Here is a 17,419-nt window from a genome sequence, read left to right as displayed (position 1 = left end):
GGGCTGCCTGCTTCAGTACCTGCTGCTGCTCTCGGACAGCCAGAGGGGCAGCAGGACAGATGTGGCTGTGATTGACTCCCATTATACTTCTGTCAAATAACATTCCAACATTACAGTTGGTTATGGACGCATCTCAGGGACTGCAGAAATGACCCAAGCAGCCTCCACTCCAAACACTGGCCTGGGGGAATCAGTCCCATCAGGCCATGGTGCTGGTGGGGGAGAGTTGGGGTAAGGGCATTCTGTGGACTGTTTTTAGCTAACTCAGTGAGTGCTCATATATATTCCAGAATGTGTAGTAACAAAAAGCTGGTTAAATCTGGTCTTTTGCAACATTGATTATTTCTGAGGGAGAGCCTCGCTAGCTTTTGGATGTGAAATGGCATTTGCACTTGGGACTAACAAGGAAAGCAGGCTTAACTTTACCTGCCTTCTGGTCTAACTTAGACAAGGATGTTAACAAATGAACATCCAGGACCTTTGGAAGGAATCTGATGTTTTCTGAGACTTTTCCCCCTTGAATTCATCCCCCCCCCCCAGCCCGCCCACAATGTAGGATTGTTAAAATATAGATTCAGAGATCAATATTTAACACCCCTTTCCCAAAACCCCTGATGTGTGTGCAACAGAGTCTCTATACAATTAGCCTTTTCTCTTTTAGGAATGCATGATCATATGTATATGAACAGTTCCAGGTCTGATCTGAACATGTGGTCTCCGGTGTAAACCAGCGCTCCAGAGAAAGGAGGGTAGACATATTGCTTGTTTTGTGGGGAACCAAATGGAGACAGACGTGCTTGTGACAACACCTTTTGCCCGCCCAAGTGAGCCTTGGAACTGTCGCCCAGAGTCTCGCGTCCCTTTAAGAAGACTTGGTCTTTCCCAATGGGTTCCAGCGGAGCCCGCAGCAAAAGGCAAACTTGCCTGGCTCATTGGTGGGGTTGGGGGTGGGGGTGGGGATGGGAGGTCGGGACTCGCTGGATGCGAGCTGTGAGAGCGCCAGCGTGCGCTGCGGGCTTCTTTCCCCTGCCCCTCTCCTTAACCCTGCGGGAGGCGGGTGGGGACCGGGCTGTGCTGCAGTGCAAGGAGCCGGCTCCGATCGCCCCTGCTCCCCAAACTTTGAGCGAAGCGTGGGCTTGCTTAGACCGATAGTGGAAACGGCCAGGGAAGGGCGCGGGGAGGAGACCCTCCTGCAGCCCCAGCGCCAGAAGGGCGGGGTGCAGCCGCGGGACTGACAGGCCGGGAGCTGTCCGTTCAGCACCGCGGACCCGAGCCCGGGCGGTACGGCGGCGGGCGGGGCGGCGGCGGGAGCTGTCCGTTCAGCACCGCCGGCCTTTGCCCCACTGAGAGCGCCGGCCCCGCCCCGCGACTGTCTTCTCCAGTTTGAGCGGGGGTGTGGGCAGCAGGCGGAGAGCTTTCCTGGGAGGCAGGGGAAGCAGTGAACACTTCGCAGCGGCTCGCCTCCCAGCAGTGCTATTTTTTGCTATCCGCCCTCACCCCCGGCACGCGCGCGCGCGCGCGCGCGCGTACACACACACACACACACACACACACACACACATGCACGCACGCACGCGCGAGCGCGCACACACAGAGACCTCTCTGGATTTCTTCGCCTTGAGTCTCCCGGGGCTGTGAGGAGCCAGTCTCATCTCAAGCCGAACTGGCAGCTCCAGGCTCCGGAGCCATGCCTTGCACGGACTCTCGTTTTTACCAATCTCCTGAGGAATGAAAGGAACCCAGGGACCCGCAGAAGGCAGCAGTGATGTGGACCAACCCCCTGGAGCCTGCACCCTTCCGAGGGCCATAGGCGAACCAGGGAACCGGAGACAGCTCCAGACAGGAAACCCCAGCTTTCCCAAAGTCCCCGTGGATGCTGACAAACAGAGACCCGAAATTTTGAAAAAGCCAGTCCTAGGTTATCCAGCTGCAGGGTGATTTTTTCCTCCGGCATTGAACTTCCCCTTCTTCCCCCAGCCATCCAGAATACCATGAAGAATTATGAGGATGTGTGACAGAGGTATCCAGATGTTGATCACCACTGTGGGAGCCTTTGCAGCTTTTAGTTTAATGACCATTGCGGTGGGCACGGACTACTGGTTGTATTCCAGAGGTGTGTGCAGGACTAAATCTACAAGTGATAATGAAACCAGCAGGAAGAATGAAGAAGTAATGACACACTCGGGGCTGTGGAGGACCTGCTGCCTGGAAGGTATTTGCAAATTCCTCTCAATAATAATCCAGTTTCTGATATTTAATATTCCACTGGAGGCTCGGGGGAGGCAGAAGCAGTGAGTGGGGAGAAAAGAATGGTTCCGATGATTGCTGAGAAGGTGCAGGTGTCCAGACTGTTCCCAGCAAGACTAATGCTATGTGGTGTGGGGTGAAGGGTTTGGATGTTATTGATGGTTTTTGGTATAAGCTTCATGAGATGAGATTTTGTAGCAACCTAGGCAGCTTCTGCAATTAAGAAAAGTCTTCAAATACAAAATCTCGAATCATTTTGTGCATCGCTTTGCTCTCTGGCTTGAGATGATGTCTTTGGCTCTGCTTCAATTGTGTTTCAATGGGGGATCTGGGGAGAGAGAGAGGGAGAGAGACCCCCTGACCTAGCCTGATACACTCTAAGCTATTCCTTATTTCTCAACATAGTCTTACCAGTTCCTTATGAGTTCGGTCTCACTAGATATTTTCATGAACTTCCATTGCCAACCAGTTCCAGACTAACATGCATGAACCCTCCCACACACACACACATGCACACACACACACACACACATGCACACACTTTAAGAAAATGTCCTTATAAATATACATTTTATTATTTGGGGATCAAAACAAAAGTGAAATCTTGGTATTTGGTATACAGCTTTCTTCTTTCCTAAATCTCCCCCAAATCCAACAGATATGTTTTCATGATATTTGCATAAGATTGATTCTCCAAGAATGGGAGCTTGTCAGTTCTAATTTTAAAAATTGAGAATCAGCTTAATTATGATGAAAAGGACAGATCAATTTTGGAATGCCAAGCCCTTAGGCAGCCTTTCTCACTATTAAACTTGCTTTCACTGCACTGGAGTCATTCTCAGCATCACTGGGCTATGGCTGGGTGTCGGTGGGAGAGAGCAGAAAGAGAACAAAATCGGAGCTTTTGGAGCCTCTGTGCCTGAGGGGAGGCCCTGGACTGAAGGGTTAAAAGGGAGTTTTTTCTTGGGCTTCTAGGGAACCTGCAAAGCTTGTCACAGCGATGAGTAAGAGAATCTTGATTCCCTATATGCTCCCTCTGCCTGCTCATCATTGGTCCTCCGGCCTGCATTCTCACTGGCTGGCACTTGCCAGGGCTTCTTGAAGACTTGCATTTATGTCAGCCGCTTAGGAAATCATGCTATGACATCACTTGCTGGTGTAATATTGCTTCATTCCCTGGCCTTCTTCCCGTGTCCTGACACTCTGAACAACTGCTCTCCTGCCTGTAAGAGTAACTACAACTGAGTCTGTTTCCAATGCACATTTGCAACTGGTGGGAAGTCCAGGTGGGAAAGGAATCCTTTAAATGCAAGAAGGATCCCGGTGTGTGAAGTCAGAATGCCTGGGTGAGGCTGCAAATTATCTGTATGACCTTTGCCATTCTCAATTCTCATTTTATTATTTTGGGAAATTATTAATTTGGAATAAGTGGCCTTTACTTATCACTTATTATACAATAAGCCCATATTGTATCCAGTGTACTGATGGAAATTCTAGAATAATTCTTTCCTAAATATTGACAAGAAGCTAACATTTGTGGTTGTTTGTGGTTGCATTTGGTGAAGTCATTTACTTAAGGGAAATTTTATAATTCGCTTTCCTATATGGACAATAAGGAATTGAGCTATCATTTGTGAAGCTATGGATATTTTGATGCCTACATGGTTCCAGGGATGGCATATAAAACCGGAGACTACAACCGAGGTTGCACATGGAGACCCTGTTTCAGTTATTCCCGACTCTTCTGCCTCTAGGAACTGAACCTTGGAACACACAATTAAACACCAATTTCCCCTTTAGGGCCTAGGGTTCCGGAACCCTCAGCAGTTCTCAGCTGATGGTTTCTCTTTTCTCCAGCATCATGTTCTCCACCCACAGTTGGCACAAGGAATCAGAGCCCCACCCGGGCATTCTGTGAGAATTTGAATCCAGTGGGATTTGGTGAATCTAAAACATGTCCTTGATCAGGTGAATTCTTTTGAGAAAATTGGTTGCAGTCTCTGTAAAATTTGGTCCAGCTACATTTTTGTTTGTATTTTTGAAGTACCAAATACAGTAAGACACATAAACTTTCATGAATCACAATGAAATTTTAGCTATGTGTACATCCATATAACCAACACCTAGACGGGCCTGGCTGAAACTGAAGCCAAGATTTGCCTTCATGTACTGACCACATGGAGTGTTGGAGTGTCTGGCCTCTGCGTGGCACATGCCGCAGATGGAGCCATGCTGATGAAATGCAGGTGCACAGCCACCTCCCATTGGGTATCTCCTGCCTTCCAGAGCCTCAACATCCTCATTTTTTCTGGTCCTTTAAGTGTCAAAGGATAACAAGGGTATGGAGTCTTGTTACTCATTTTTTCATATCACAAATTAGAAGAGTCGGTTCATCCATACTTTTTCCCCATGAGAGACTATGGCCATTTTGTCCAAAGAAGAGAACGCTCGGCAGGAATATGACAGCTGTCTGCAATGTCTGCAGAACTCTCATATGAAAAAGAGATTTTAAGTGTTCTGCGTGGCCTCCAGGGGGTAGAAGTGGGAGCTTGAGGTAAACAGGTTTGGCCTCAATCTAAAAATGTGTCCCCTGCAGAATGGGGAGCTTTCAGAGGCTATGAGTTGCCCACCACCAAAGTATTCAAATATCAGAAAGATATCCAAGTGCATCATGGCTTCCAAACCTGGGTGGCCATCAGAATCACATAAGGAGCTTTGAAAGAATAGGTTATCAGGCCCCACAACTAGATTCTCTGCGTCCATAGGTTGGCAGTGGGTCGCTGGAGTCTGAATTTCCTAAAAGTCCTCCAAGCAGTTATCAAGTCAAGGGCAAGGTGACTGAGTAACTCCAATGGGCCTAGGTGACTGTGGAGTCAGAGTCTGTGTTCCCAGGGTTCATTCCCATCACCCACCAGAATGTCATGCTGGCATTCACTAGGTGTTAGGGCTGTTCTAAGAATTTTAAAAAATTAACTTTCATCTTCAAATAAGCTCCACGCTATAGGTATTAGTACCATCACCCTTATTTTACAGATGAGGAAACTGAGGCTGGAGAAGTTATGTAACTTTCCCAGGGTCACCCACCTTCACTCAGCAGTTGCTACTGCACCTAAGCCAGGTTGCATTGGCTGGAGAGTGTTACCTCATGCTCTGGTGGGCCGGCTGCGACTGGCAGGGACACTTAGCTTGTGAGGACGCCCAAACCCATGGGCCTTGCCATTCAGACGCTCCAGTTCCCAGAACACCCAGCGTGCCTGTGCAGCGTCTGCAGGCACGGGAGCCACCAGACAGGCGCAAACTCAGACGCAGCAAAGGACATGCTTTGAATGAAAAAGCCATCGACCCATGTAGAGACACCCACACTGAGAAACCAAAGCCAACGCCTGGCTCGTTATCTGGAAAGCACACTAGGCACTCAGAGCAGAGCCCAGCCTGCTCGGGCTCTCAGGAGCAGTGTGCGACTGGGAATGGGAACTGTGTGACTCGTGACGCTCTCACTGGGAAAACCGTGAAGCCCTCGGTACCATCAGAGCGGTGTGCGTAGATAGTGGGAAGAGCACTGCACTGGCCTAGGGGGGAGGAGCCCTGGCAGCTAATCCCATTTCTGTCACTAAGTGTTATGTCAGTTGTGTACGTTCTTTTCCTTGTTTGGACCTCGCTTTATGCAAATCTAAAATGGGAGCTTCAGATTAGATTAAGGTGTACCAAACCCAAATTTCCGTGTGGACCAGGCAGGTGATGGAAAGTGTGAAAAGGGGCATTTCACAGTCCTCTTACTCCAATTCTAGGAGGGGGGGGAGAGAGTAGCAGTGCGTTTAAGAAGAGGTATGGTAACAAACTTCGTCTCAGTGTGGGGCAATAGAGAGTGGTGGGGACTGTGGCAAATTGGGGCACTCGAGCCCCGTCTAAGGGACAATTACTACGTAGTTTAAGTTGATCTTTACCCTGGTGAAATGTGTACCAATTTGGTTCAATAATTCAAATTTTTAAATGCCAGATGGAAACTCTTTTGATTTTTAAAATGTGGGCAATTAGGTCAACTTTTAAAAACATGGTGTCAGCCAAATCAAACTTACCCTGCAGCTGAATTTGACCCTTGGGCTGCCAGTCCTTTTAATTCAAATTTCTTATGGTTTTACCGTTGATTACTGAATTGCTCTTCATTAGTCTATGATCACTTTTTTGATGCATTAAAAAAATTTTCTACTAAGAAAAGAAAGCCCACTTAGGATTTTAAGACAGGGAAATTAAAATTATGGAAAAGTGTTTCAATAAACTTCTATTTCTGCTACAGATGGGCCTGAATGACATCAAACATCTGGCTGAAAAACTAGGAAAAAAATAGCCCATCATTAGAAGTTCCCCCATATTTCCAAATCTCCAGATGGTTGACTTGTTCAGCCAGATGGGGTGCCAGCGTTATTGATGTGCTCAGAAGCCTCGGGGAAGCTGCAAAGATGTAGCTGGGCCTGGGTGAGGGAGGGACAGAGCACTGCCTGAGTGTTTCCTGTGTGCTCAGCCCAGTGCTAGGTGCTGTCACAGGCATTGATGTACACTGCTCCTGTCTCCGAGCTTCCCCCGATAGACTGTAAACTCGAGAGGACAGAGATTCTTGCCTGTTGGTGGCACTGCTATATCCTTAGAGCTTAAAAAATGTCATAAAATAGTCATTCTGTGCCTCCTGGCCCTGATCTAATGCTGTACCTTCCCCTGGACATGGGTACAGAATACTTCAGTACCCTCTTACTCTCTTCCCTACCCCTGACCCTGCTCTTGTCCCTGCACTGTCCATCCTTGTCCCTAAAGCCCAAGAGGCAGATAGAAGAGAGAAGTGAGCCGAAACCGGTTTGGCTCAGTGGATAGAGTGTCGGCTTGTGGACTGAAAGGTCCCAGGTTCGATTCCGGTCAAGGGCATGTACCTTGGTCGCGGGCACATCCTCAGTGGGGGGTGTGCAAGAGGCAGCTGATCAATGATTCTCTCTCATCAATGTTTCTAACCATCTATCCCTCTCTCTTCCTCTCTGTAGAAAATCAATAAAATATATTAAAAAATAAAAGTGCGAGAGAAGTGAAGTCTTGGGGGAGAATGGGAAAGATGGCCAGGAGTGTGCTTGGGGGTGGGTCAGGATTGGCATGGTGGCAGGATTCAGAGGGTGTGAGCTTGACTAACATCAGCCAGAACATGTTAGTATAGCCATACATGTGATTAAAATGTTTAACTATTTCCCTACTTGTTGGTAAACAGCTCCTGGCCCAAGTCCCCTGTCCCCACATCACCGCCCCCGCCCTCACAACCCCACCATCCTTTCTGGATCCTCCCAGACATCTATAAGACCCATCAAATAAAGGGTCAGACCTGGCCCAGCAAGGCCATCATGCTCCTGCTCCAGCCCTGTGGAAGCACCTGTCCTGATCGGCAGATCTTGTGTCCTCCTGGTGTTTAAACATTTGGAATCTTACTCCCAGATGAGTCACCATGAGTGGAAAGAAGCTACTTGTCTTCTTTCTATCTGAAACCCAGGCCCCCTACCTTCTGACTCTAGGACTTAGGAAGTAGATACCTGAAGAGATTTCTGATCACCATTGAAATTTTGTTAGAATAAAGGCAAGTGATTTGCATTCCATTGTTGGGTGACCAGTGAAGGTTACCAACATGCATCAGGAAGAAATAAAACAAGAAATGGGGCAAAAAGATGTTATGTCCTGTTAATGTTCTCAGAGAGCAGAGACCAACAATCTTACCCAGGGAGCCCTCTGATTCTCGGGGAAGGTAACACTGTCTGACTGAGCTTTACTGTGAAGGCAAGCCCAGCTGCAGTTGCATGTTGAGTTGTAGAAAGCTCCAGAAGATACAGTAAAGACCCAAATGATTTCTATTCATTAGAGGAGATAAACACAGATGTTGTGAATTTATTGCCTAACCTCTAGGACATTAATCAGTTTTATATCTAACTTAGCTATCTTATTTCGGAATACTTCCAATGAAAAAAATATATAGCATCCACCTCTGAACCAGCTTTGTCATTCTGCTGGTTCCCTCGCCGATGTGTTAAATAAAACGTGACATGAATTCCCTGTGCATTTTAAGAGAATGGTGTTTCTTACAACTTGAAAATTATACTCTGACATGTGGAAGTGCCCCCAGTGAACCAATGCTTCTGAGGTTAAAGAGAAGCCTACAAAACCCAATGCTGTTTTTATTCCCCGCGTCCGCACCACTCTGCCAGAGCCCACTTTCTCAGGCCTTGTAGGAGCACAGGGCCCTTCGTCATTCCTGAGAGACCACAGGAATGTCAGACAGCAGGCGCTCTGAGGCCAGGTAGACACGAGTTCTTACCTGGGTCCCCCGTTTACGAGCCGTGAGACCTCAGAAGTCATTTAACCTTTAAGCACGAGTCTCCTCGCCCGCAAGAGAAGAAAATGGAAGTAGCAAGGGCTCTCAACAGTTTGCCTAGTCCTGCTTGTGGTCCCTTCGTTCCTTCATATTCTATATAGTGTGTGGGCCAGTAGTCCTTGACCAGTAGTCATTTTAGACACTATCCACTGGCTAAGACAAATGATGTCAGCAATCTCATACCGCTGTCCTTCCTCCCAATACCTTTAGTTCCTCGATGATTCTAAGAAGAATTCAAGATCGAGGGTGCCTGGAAAAGAGATGGCATGCCATTCCTGGACTGCATGCTTCTTAGGCAGCACGGCTGCCCCTCTGCTCCTGTGCCTACTTCACACGACGTGGAGGGAAGCGCCAGGGTGGAGGGAGGGCTGGCAGTAGGGCCGCCTGTTCGCAATGGGGAGGTCTGGGAGTTCAGGGGGCCCGATAGTGGATGGCTGAGCTTTAGCCGTCTTGTCAGTGCTCCACCCAACAGAGCAACCCGCTAGGCAAGAAGGCCCAGCCAGGGCTGCAGGGCGTTTACGAAGATGTTGCCCTGCCCAGGATTGCTGGGCTTGGGGTCCGCAGGGGCTGAGAGCCATCCCATGCTCCACTCCCAAGCCATGCACCTTGGTCCACAGGGAGTCTGTCCAAAGGGAGGAGGGCCTTTTACAAAGCTCACGGGGTACCACGGGCTCAGCAGTGTGGGGCCCTGAGCTGTCAGTGGTGGGAGCCAATGGGGATGGAAAAGCCTGGACCGACCCAAGTGGCCCACATCCGAGAAGAAGGTGGCAGGGGGAAAGCCCCGGGGCCTCCGCTAACCAGGGCACATGTCTCCTGCCACGCAGATCCCTGGCCATCAGCGCCGGCTGGGGAAGCGGCAACAGTGAACCACAGAGGCTGGCACCTTCACCCAGCCGAGTGACACGTGGCCTTCTTTCTCCTCCTGCTCCCTGCTCCCTAGCACAGCATGCCAAAGCTGCCAGCATGTAAGAGAGGGAGGGTCAGGGATACAACCTTGCAATCAGATATTTAACTGGAAGTTTTAACAACCAAAAGTGGCTGGAAAGTTATAAAATATGCCCAAGATATTATTGAAGAAATGAGGGGTTGGATATAACACAGTCAAAAGATAGGACAGTGACACATTTATACGCCACTAATTTGAGACTCATCAAGTAAACAGGACCTACTTCAAGCTTTGCCTCTGAAATGATGGAAGTGTGAGACTCAGCGCTGTGGAGAACGTGAGACATTCATCTCAGGGTTGGCAAACTCTGGCCCATGCACAGAAATCAGCGCATCGCCTATTTTTGTACAGTGCACAGGCTAAGAATATGTTGTACATTTCTAAATGGTTGGTTGAAAATTAAATAATATCAAATAATATTTCACAACACACAGAAATAAGAAATTCAAATTTCAGCACCTATAATTTTGAATGTTGCCATTAAAACATGTGTGGAATTTGCTTTCTATTTCATAAATACCTACTTAGTATCCCCAAGTTTTCTGCCCAGCCTGCAGTTACTGCCACTGAAGAAGTGTGACAGCTATTGCAGAAATTTATAATAACATTTTACTTCTGGAAGTGTCCTTTATTTTTCCAAGAGCATTGAACCACACTTTTTCTAGCCTTTCTCAGAGACTCTTTGTCTGATCAGGTGTTCTGTTGTGTTATCTCTTCTTTCCTGAGACCTCTCTCTCTCAGTTCTCTGCTGCGGGGTCCTGGGCCCTTTTCTGAGAAGCTGAAAGTCAGTATGAACCCCTCTCTGTAATGGTCTCCAGCCCCTGACCAAATAAGCATGAAACAACATCTTTGGGGGCTGGGAAGAGAAGAAAGCTTAGGGAGGCAAGGTTCTGATGGCAGAAAAAGGAAATGACACGAGAGATTAAAGGTAGACCAGCAGACACAGTTGCTGAGGGGAGGGGGAGAGTGAGGCCACCACAGGAGCTGGTATCGGGACTCCATGTACTAGTAGCTCTGTGCGTAGGGCTCCGTATGCTCATGAGACTTCAAGAAAAACATGTGAGTGTGCACTCCCATGGAGGGATTCTCACACTCCAAAAATGTGAAGAATTGCCGATAGAGAGCGTAGGATAAAGGTGAAGGCTGAAATGACACTTGGTATTTCCCAGACACAGGTGGTAATTGAAGACATGAAAGTGCAGAAGTGTCAGAGGCAACCCAGAGGACACAGGAGGGAACGTGACAGAGCCCTGAGGAGCACTGGCACTTCCTTCCGGGCAGGGCAGAGGAGCGGTGAGCGCCGAGGAGGGGAAGTCAGGGTCAGGCCAGCGCAGGAAGGTCTCCAGAGGCATGCTCCCAGCTGATGCAGGGAAACAGCAAGGTTGAGACTAGAAGCTCTTGGTCTGAGAGCTCTCTGCAAGGCACCTGCGGGCTGCTTCCTGAGTTTGCTCGGGAGCCCCATCCAGGGGAGCTCTTCCCTTCCTCCTGGGATCAGCAAGCAGGTGAGACACCAATGTGGATGCTCACCTGCTTCCAAAGAAACCGTAGGAGAGGACGGGCCATGAGAATCCCAGGAAGAGATGACTAGGAAGCAGTGAAGTGATAAATAGCTAGCATGTAATAAACACCTTCTCTGGGCCAAGCTGTGAGCACCCACTTCTAGGCTAATCCCTGAGCATTTATTTATGTGTGTATCAAGCACACAGTACATGCCAGGCACATGTAAGCACTTGACACATATTAGTCATCCAATCCTTGTACCTTCTCAGGAAGTAGATACTTCTGTTGTCCCCCGTTTACAAAGGAGGAAGCACAGAGCCAGAGAGGTCGTGGTTGGAAGGAGGCAGAGCGGGGACCCCACCCCACCTGTGCTGCTGTCATTGCCATGCCCCAGTCACTGGGATAAACAAATGCGGCTGAGTCCCCTGCGCTGCCTGCAGTCTTTCCTGTCAGTCATTGACTCTGAACCACTCAGCTAGAAATATTGTGAAAAATAATGAACCCAACCTTTGCCAATTTTTATTCCAAATCCAGGAAGCAAGGTCAAGGGAAAGAAATGGCAGAACTAACTAGATTTAGATGTTTTGGCACTAGGCTGCAAAAATACAGCACCTCTGGCTCTAGCCAGTTTGGCTCAGTGCATAGAGTGTGGGCCTGCGGGCTGAAGGGTCCAGTCCTGGGTTCAATTCCGGTCAAGAGCACTTGCTCAGGCTGAGGGCTCAATCTCCAATAGGGGGCGTGCAGGAGGCAACCAATCAATGATTCTCTTTCATCATTGATGTTTCTCTCTCCCTCCCTCGCCCTTTCTCTCTGAAGTCAATAAAAACATATTTTAAAAAATATACTGGAGACCAAATATACTTTTTTTTTTTTTTTTTGAAAAGGCAACACCGATCACTAGAATTTAGAACCATTTCTTTCCCAGAAAGTCTGACTACTGGCAGGTGAGCACACCATCGGATATTCGGGCAAACTCTACATGAGGACGGGGAGCTACAAACCTGGGGTGCCATGGGGTTTGTGGCAGTCACACTTCCTGAGGACTGAACTTGGGCATACCATCATTTGACTTATTGGGTTTTAGAATCGGTGTCAGGCAGGGGTCAAGGTTTCTGTCTGATGACTCTGGCTTAGTGGTCTGCAGCCGATTCCAGTGCAGAGCTCAGAGGGCCAAACCCACCTTGGACACCACCAGACCTGCCTTGACCAACGCCCCACCAGGCCTGATTCTCCGTGACCGTGGGCTCAGCAGTCCTGGCGTGGGCAGCTGAGAGGGGCATGACGCAGGCAAGCCCTGACACCATGTACCCCCCTTTCCTCTGCACACTGCAGAGAGGCATTGTCTACTAGCTCATCACCATCAAAACGCTGCTTCTCAGCCACACTCCCAGGACCCCAGCCTAGAGCCAGAGCCTTGGCACATGACACAGGCCCAGGGGACATGCACTGAATGTGCTTCTTGAGGTCACTCACTCACCTTGAACTCTGTGACCCCCCTAACCTCGGGCAGTAGCTCTTTGGTCCCGGTGCTTACAGACCTCCCTCGGAAGCACCTCTGCGGTCCCTGCCGCTCTGTGGGTGACGCAGGAGCCTGCAGCTCGGGGCCATCGGACTCCATAGTTTTAAAAATCTCAACGTTAGTTCTCCATCCCTTATTTTCCATCTTTTCCTCAAAGATAATGCAGAGGAGTCCCACAGCCTCGATTCGGAATGGCTAGTGGTCTGGTGCAGCCCTGCGGAAGGAGAGGAGGGTTACACTGTGCGCGCCCACCAGACACTGTTTCTGTTCTAGCGTCTTCCATAGCTGGAATATCCTATTCCGCATCCGTGCAGCTGCTTTGAACTGCAATCACACCTACCGGTTAAGTCAAAGCGATGCTGAGAATCAGGGTCTGCCACCTCCTCTCCAGTGTAAGACTGCCGTCCCCGCGGAAACTGGTTTGGGCAAAGAGCAGCTCATAGGGATGCGTCCTCACCACAACTCATCCCCCTTCCCAATGGCAGGACGCAGAGCCAGGGAACAGTTTAGCAGCTTAAAAGGCCTTAAAATAGGTCCTAGCAAGTTAGTCCGGTTTTTCAAAATAGTACTTTTCACCCAAGACGACGCTGGCTCGCACTCCAAGAGCTCTTCATGTTTAGAGAAAAGTAAAAAGATCAGATCAAGAGGCCATGATGTGCGTCCGGTCCGGGATCAGTGTTCCTCTGCTCTTCCCTGCGGCCTCGCTCCTGCTCTGCAGGGGAGATGGCAGGGCTGGTCCCAGAGACACTAGGTCTGAGCCCCCCACCCCACCCCCCACCCTCCAAGGTAAGGGTCCAGGCAGAGTCCCAGCCCTGGGCTTTCACCAAAGGCCCTCAGGCAGGAGGGTGGGCTGGTGGGAAGGAGGGTGACATGGTAAACAGAGTGGCTGAGGCAGGGTCCCCTGAGAAGGTGACCTTTAACCAAAGTGTGGGGGAGATGAGGAGCCACCCAGGAGGCTCTGGGCAGAAGAGCATCGAAAGCAGAGGCCAGAGGTGAGGGTATGTGTGTGTGTGTCGGGGGGGGGGGGGGGGGGGAGCAGGAGCCATGGGCTAGGAGAGGAGGGGAGCGGCACAGAAGCCCAGGCCCTGGCGCCGGTCGGCAGGTCTTGAAGGAAGTTGTAAGGACTGACTGGGCCCAGAGACGTGTTCTGGAGGTCACCATGTCCCAGCCTTCCCCCTCAACTGTGCTCCTGAACAGAAGGGCACTTCCTGTGACCCCACTCCCCCAGCTTCACCGCTCAGCCTCGCCTCACCCTGGCCCATTCCTCCAAGACCAGCCAGCTGCACGGCATCTCCTGGCCATTGTCGTCCTTCCCCGAGGACGAGGCGGCCGTTGTCAGTGTTAAGTGTCTCACGTGGAAGATGGACAGCAGTGTGGGAGGCCGGCGCTGAGTCTGAGGCCGTTGTACTCCTGGCAGCCTCCCGGCTCAGGCTCCAGCCTGCTCCGCCCACATGCATCTTCTCCCCCGGCCCTTCCCAGCCTGCAGAGCCTTAGGGGGTGCGGAGTGTGTGGTTTGCCTTTGGGGACAACGTCAGCCTGTGTCACTTGCTCTGTAGGTACCTCCTGAACACCTACTATGTGCTAGACACAGTATTCGGCAGACACACTCCTGTCTCTGGGAAGGTCAGACGTGTAGGGAAGACACTGAGGAGTGACCCAGCGGAGGTGCAGGGTGCTTCTGGGCCTGGGGGCTGCCGGGGGGGTGGGGCGCCTTGGACAGAAAGGCCCTCAGAGCTGCGTGTCCCCAGGCCGCCTGGCCTACAGTAGGTGCTCAGAACCCTCCTGCCAAATGCACAGAAAAGCAAGCGTGCGTAGGGTCCACAGAGGCAAGCTGATCTCTCAAGAGCGGGAGCTAGAGCGGAATGGGAGCCAGCCTCCCGGGTTCTGGTCCTGGGGCAGAGGGAAGGGGCAGGCCGGAAGCCCGCCTCCAGAGACCATGGAGACACACTGAGTGACAGCGCCCTCCCTCTCTTTTTAAAAAACTCCTGGGTATTTAACTTCTGTCACCTTCTTTTGAGTGGCATAGTTTTCCTATTGTATTTCTTAATGAAAATACTTTTAATTTAAGAGTAACACAAAACACATTTCAATCAAAGTTTTTAAAACAAAAAAAGACAAAGCAAGGTTTCCCCTCCACCCTCACTACCGGCTCATCTCCTCACCCCAAACGGCTGCTCTGCCAGTTTAGTAATTATCTGATAAATCTCATTGCCCTAGTTTTCTGCTCTACTAAGTCAGAAAGATTAGAGAGGTCATACCTTTCTCTTCAAGTTAAAACTTCATACTTTAATCAAAAGCTTTTATCTTACCGTTTATTCAGACGTTACTCACGCACGCTGTGTAAGCGTCAGGCCTGGTAGAAGGGGTTTTAATGACAAGCTTCGCCTCGGTGCTCCCGCGTCCTCACCCCGCGTCCTCCGCTCAGAGTGAACCGTTCCTGGCGCGGTTCCTCTGGTGGTTCTATCCAAACCTCTAAGTAATATGTTTGCCCTTCATTTCTTGATTTATAATCCATTGACTTCCTGCCACAATAGGTGAGGATTTAGCAAACTCACCCCACCCTTCATTGATTACCTTTCCAATTTCTAAAAAAATAACATAAATCTTCATTTCTTTTGCCGGCACCTTGGGTAGACAGTCTTAGCTTCCCACCTTATGGGGTACAGATGTCCACTTTCCCCTTCTGCCTGCCTACCTCGGTCCATGAGCTGCGTTCTTACCTTTTCACTGTCAGACTCATTCCATTGGGATTCTGCTCTATGACTTTGCTAACACCTATGTCGGACTACAGATCAATTCTGAACTCTGAAGCCACTGATCATTGTTTGATTGTGTAGCTACATGAGCTGTGTGGCGGGGAAGGGACCTTCTGGGGAAATGCCCTCCTTCCTCCTGCTCCTGGTACAGGGTGGTAGCTAAGAACTCTGCCTTGGAGTCAGTTGCTAGCTTTCAAACCCCAGGTGAACCACATAGAGTGTGCCACTGCGGGCATGGTACTTATCCTGTCCGTGCCTCCATTTCCTCATCTGTAGCGAATGGGTTGTATTTGCACAGCACTCGGTGCCTGGCACATATGAGTATTAATTTGGTGTTGATTGTCCCCCGTCTTCCTGTGATAAATAGATGGGACAGGATCTGCCCATCTTCATTCTCTGCCCTCAACAAGGAGTCGTGCAGGCATGGCTCCTGGCTCCTGGCTCTGTTAGTCCCCACGCCTCTCCGCAAGTCTGCTTCCCAGCGCATGCCGGTGATGGGACCTGCAGGAGACCAGCCTCGGGTCTGTGGTGTGATATGCCTGGGCCTGTTAGCACTTAGGAAGTAGCAACAGTGAGTGTACACTGAGTGCTTACTGCGTTGGCTCACTTGGTTCTCACAAGAGCCTATGGGGTATCAGACCCATTTCACTGATGAGCAACTGGATCTCAGAGAAGTAATGGTCCCAGGTTTTAAAGCTACTGAGTGGTAGAGGCAGGATGCAAGTCCAGGTCTTTTAACTCTGAAAGCCGGTGTCCTTCATGCTGATGTTACAGCCCAGTGTTCTCAGAGTGTGTTGTTAACCCTGGGGGTCAGAGGACCCCTCCCAGGCCCTGTCATGGGGTCCTGAGGCGCAGCTGCCTTTCGCACTGTGTGGCACTGGCACTGGTGAGTCAGAGCAACAGTACGGAGCAGTGGCAGTGCCCCAAGTGGACGCCGCCCAGAGGGAAGAAAGCGCTGCGGGCACTCTGAACGGTCCTTGGTGAAGCAGTACAAAAGCACTGATTTCATTAGATTTTACTAAATCTCCAGCCTCTCACTGAACAAAACGGGGAGTGCATCCAAAGCCCTTGGGCTTGGTGCCGAGGACGAGGCCGGTCTCCAGCAGGGCCTGCGTGGCTGAGCTGCGAGCGGGGCCGGCTGCTCCCCCCAAAACACCACAGCCACCCGGACAAACAGTCCGTGGGCAAACGGCGGCTCTCAGGCCTGGGGAGCTGGCAGGCCTCTTCTCCAAACGGAGCTGAGAGAGCTCGTCACTTCAAGAAAAGCAGCTGACAGTATGTGTTGCCAAAGATAAAATTCAAAGTTTCAAGTGAAAAATCACAGTTTTGCCTCTATCTGCTCCTATCAGCAAGTGTCATATTTTAAATATTGTGGGATGGAATGTGCTGGCAAACTGAGCGCCAGGTCTTCAGCACGTGACAGACCTGTGTGCCTCAGTGAACCGATCGTTTCCAAACAGCCGCTGCCTGGCGCCACAGAATGACCCCGGGCGAGGATCACCCAACACGGACTGGAACAGCGGAGTTGAATGCACTGGAGCACCAAGGTTAATTAGGTTGGTTTCAGAGTCCACTTGGCAACTGGACTTTAAGACTAGTATATACATTATCATGTCATCTGCTTGTCCAGTTTTGGTGTATCAAGGAAGACTAGCCACAGTTCTGTTCAGAGGCACTCAAACACCTCTTTGCTACCCACAGATTGGTCTGAGCTGAATTTTCTCCAGACAAAACAGCATTTGCCAGCGGAGTACATGCAGGAGCAGATATGAGAATCTGTCCCTTCTGTGGGAGAAAGTGTCATTGTTTTGAGCATAGCGGTCCAATATTGATTGAATAGACTCTCTTTACCCCACTGTGTGCTTTTGTCTCCTTTGTCAGATATTCATTAACCACAGCGGCATGGGTGTATTTCTGGGCCCTTGGTTCTGTCCCATTGATCTATTTGTATCTTTTTATACCAGTACCATGCTGTTTTGATTACGATGGTCTTTTGTATAGCTAGATACCATGTAGCATAATTCCTCCAACTTGCTCTTCTTTCCCAAGATTGCTGT

General features: G+C 50.0%; 1 protein-coding gene across 1 annotated transcript in view; it reads left to right on the top strand.

Annotated features, from left to right (window-relative positions):
• Nucleotides 1–1,586: 1,586 nt before the first annotated feature.
• The window catches only part of CACNG3 (calcium voltage-gated channel auxiliary subunit gamma 3), a 65,172-nt gene continuing 49,339 nt past the window's right edge, over nt 1,587–17,419 (top strand). Inside the window, exon 1 of the mRNA XM_084881257.1 lies at nt 1,587–2,212. Within this exon, the coding sequence (XP_084737383.1) occupies nt 2,002–2,212 (211 nt within the window). The 5' untranslated portion in view covers nt 1,587–2,001. The remainder of the gene's footprint in view (nt 2,213–17,419) is intronic.

Source organism: Pipistrellus hanaki (assembly GCF_964339955.1).
Source record: "Pipistrellus hanaki genome assembly, chromosome: 4".
NCBI classification, from domain to species: Eukaryota; Metazoa; Chordata; class Mammalia; order Chiroptera; family Vespertilionidae; genus Pipistrellus; species Pipistrellus hanaki.
This window is presented reverse-complemented; position numbering and strand designations above follow the sequence as displayed.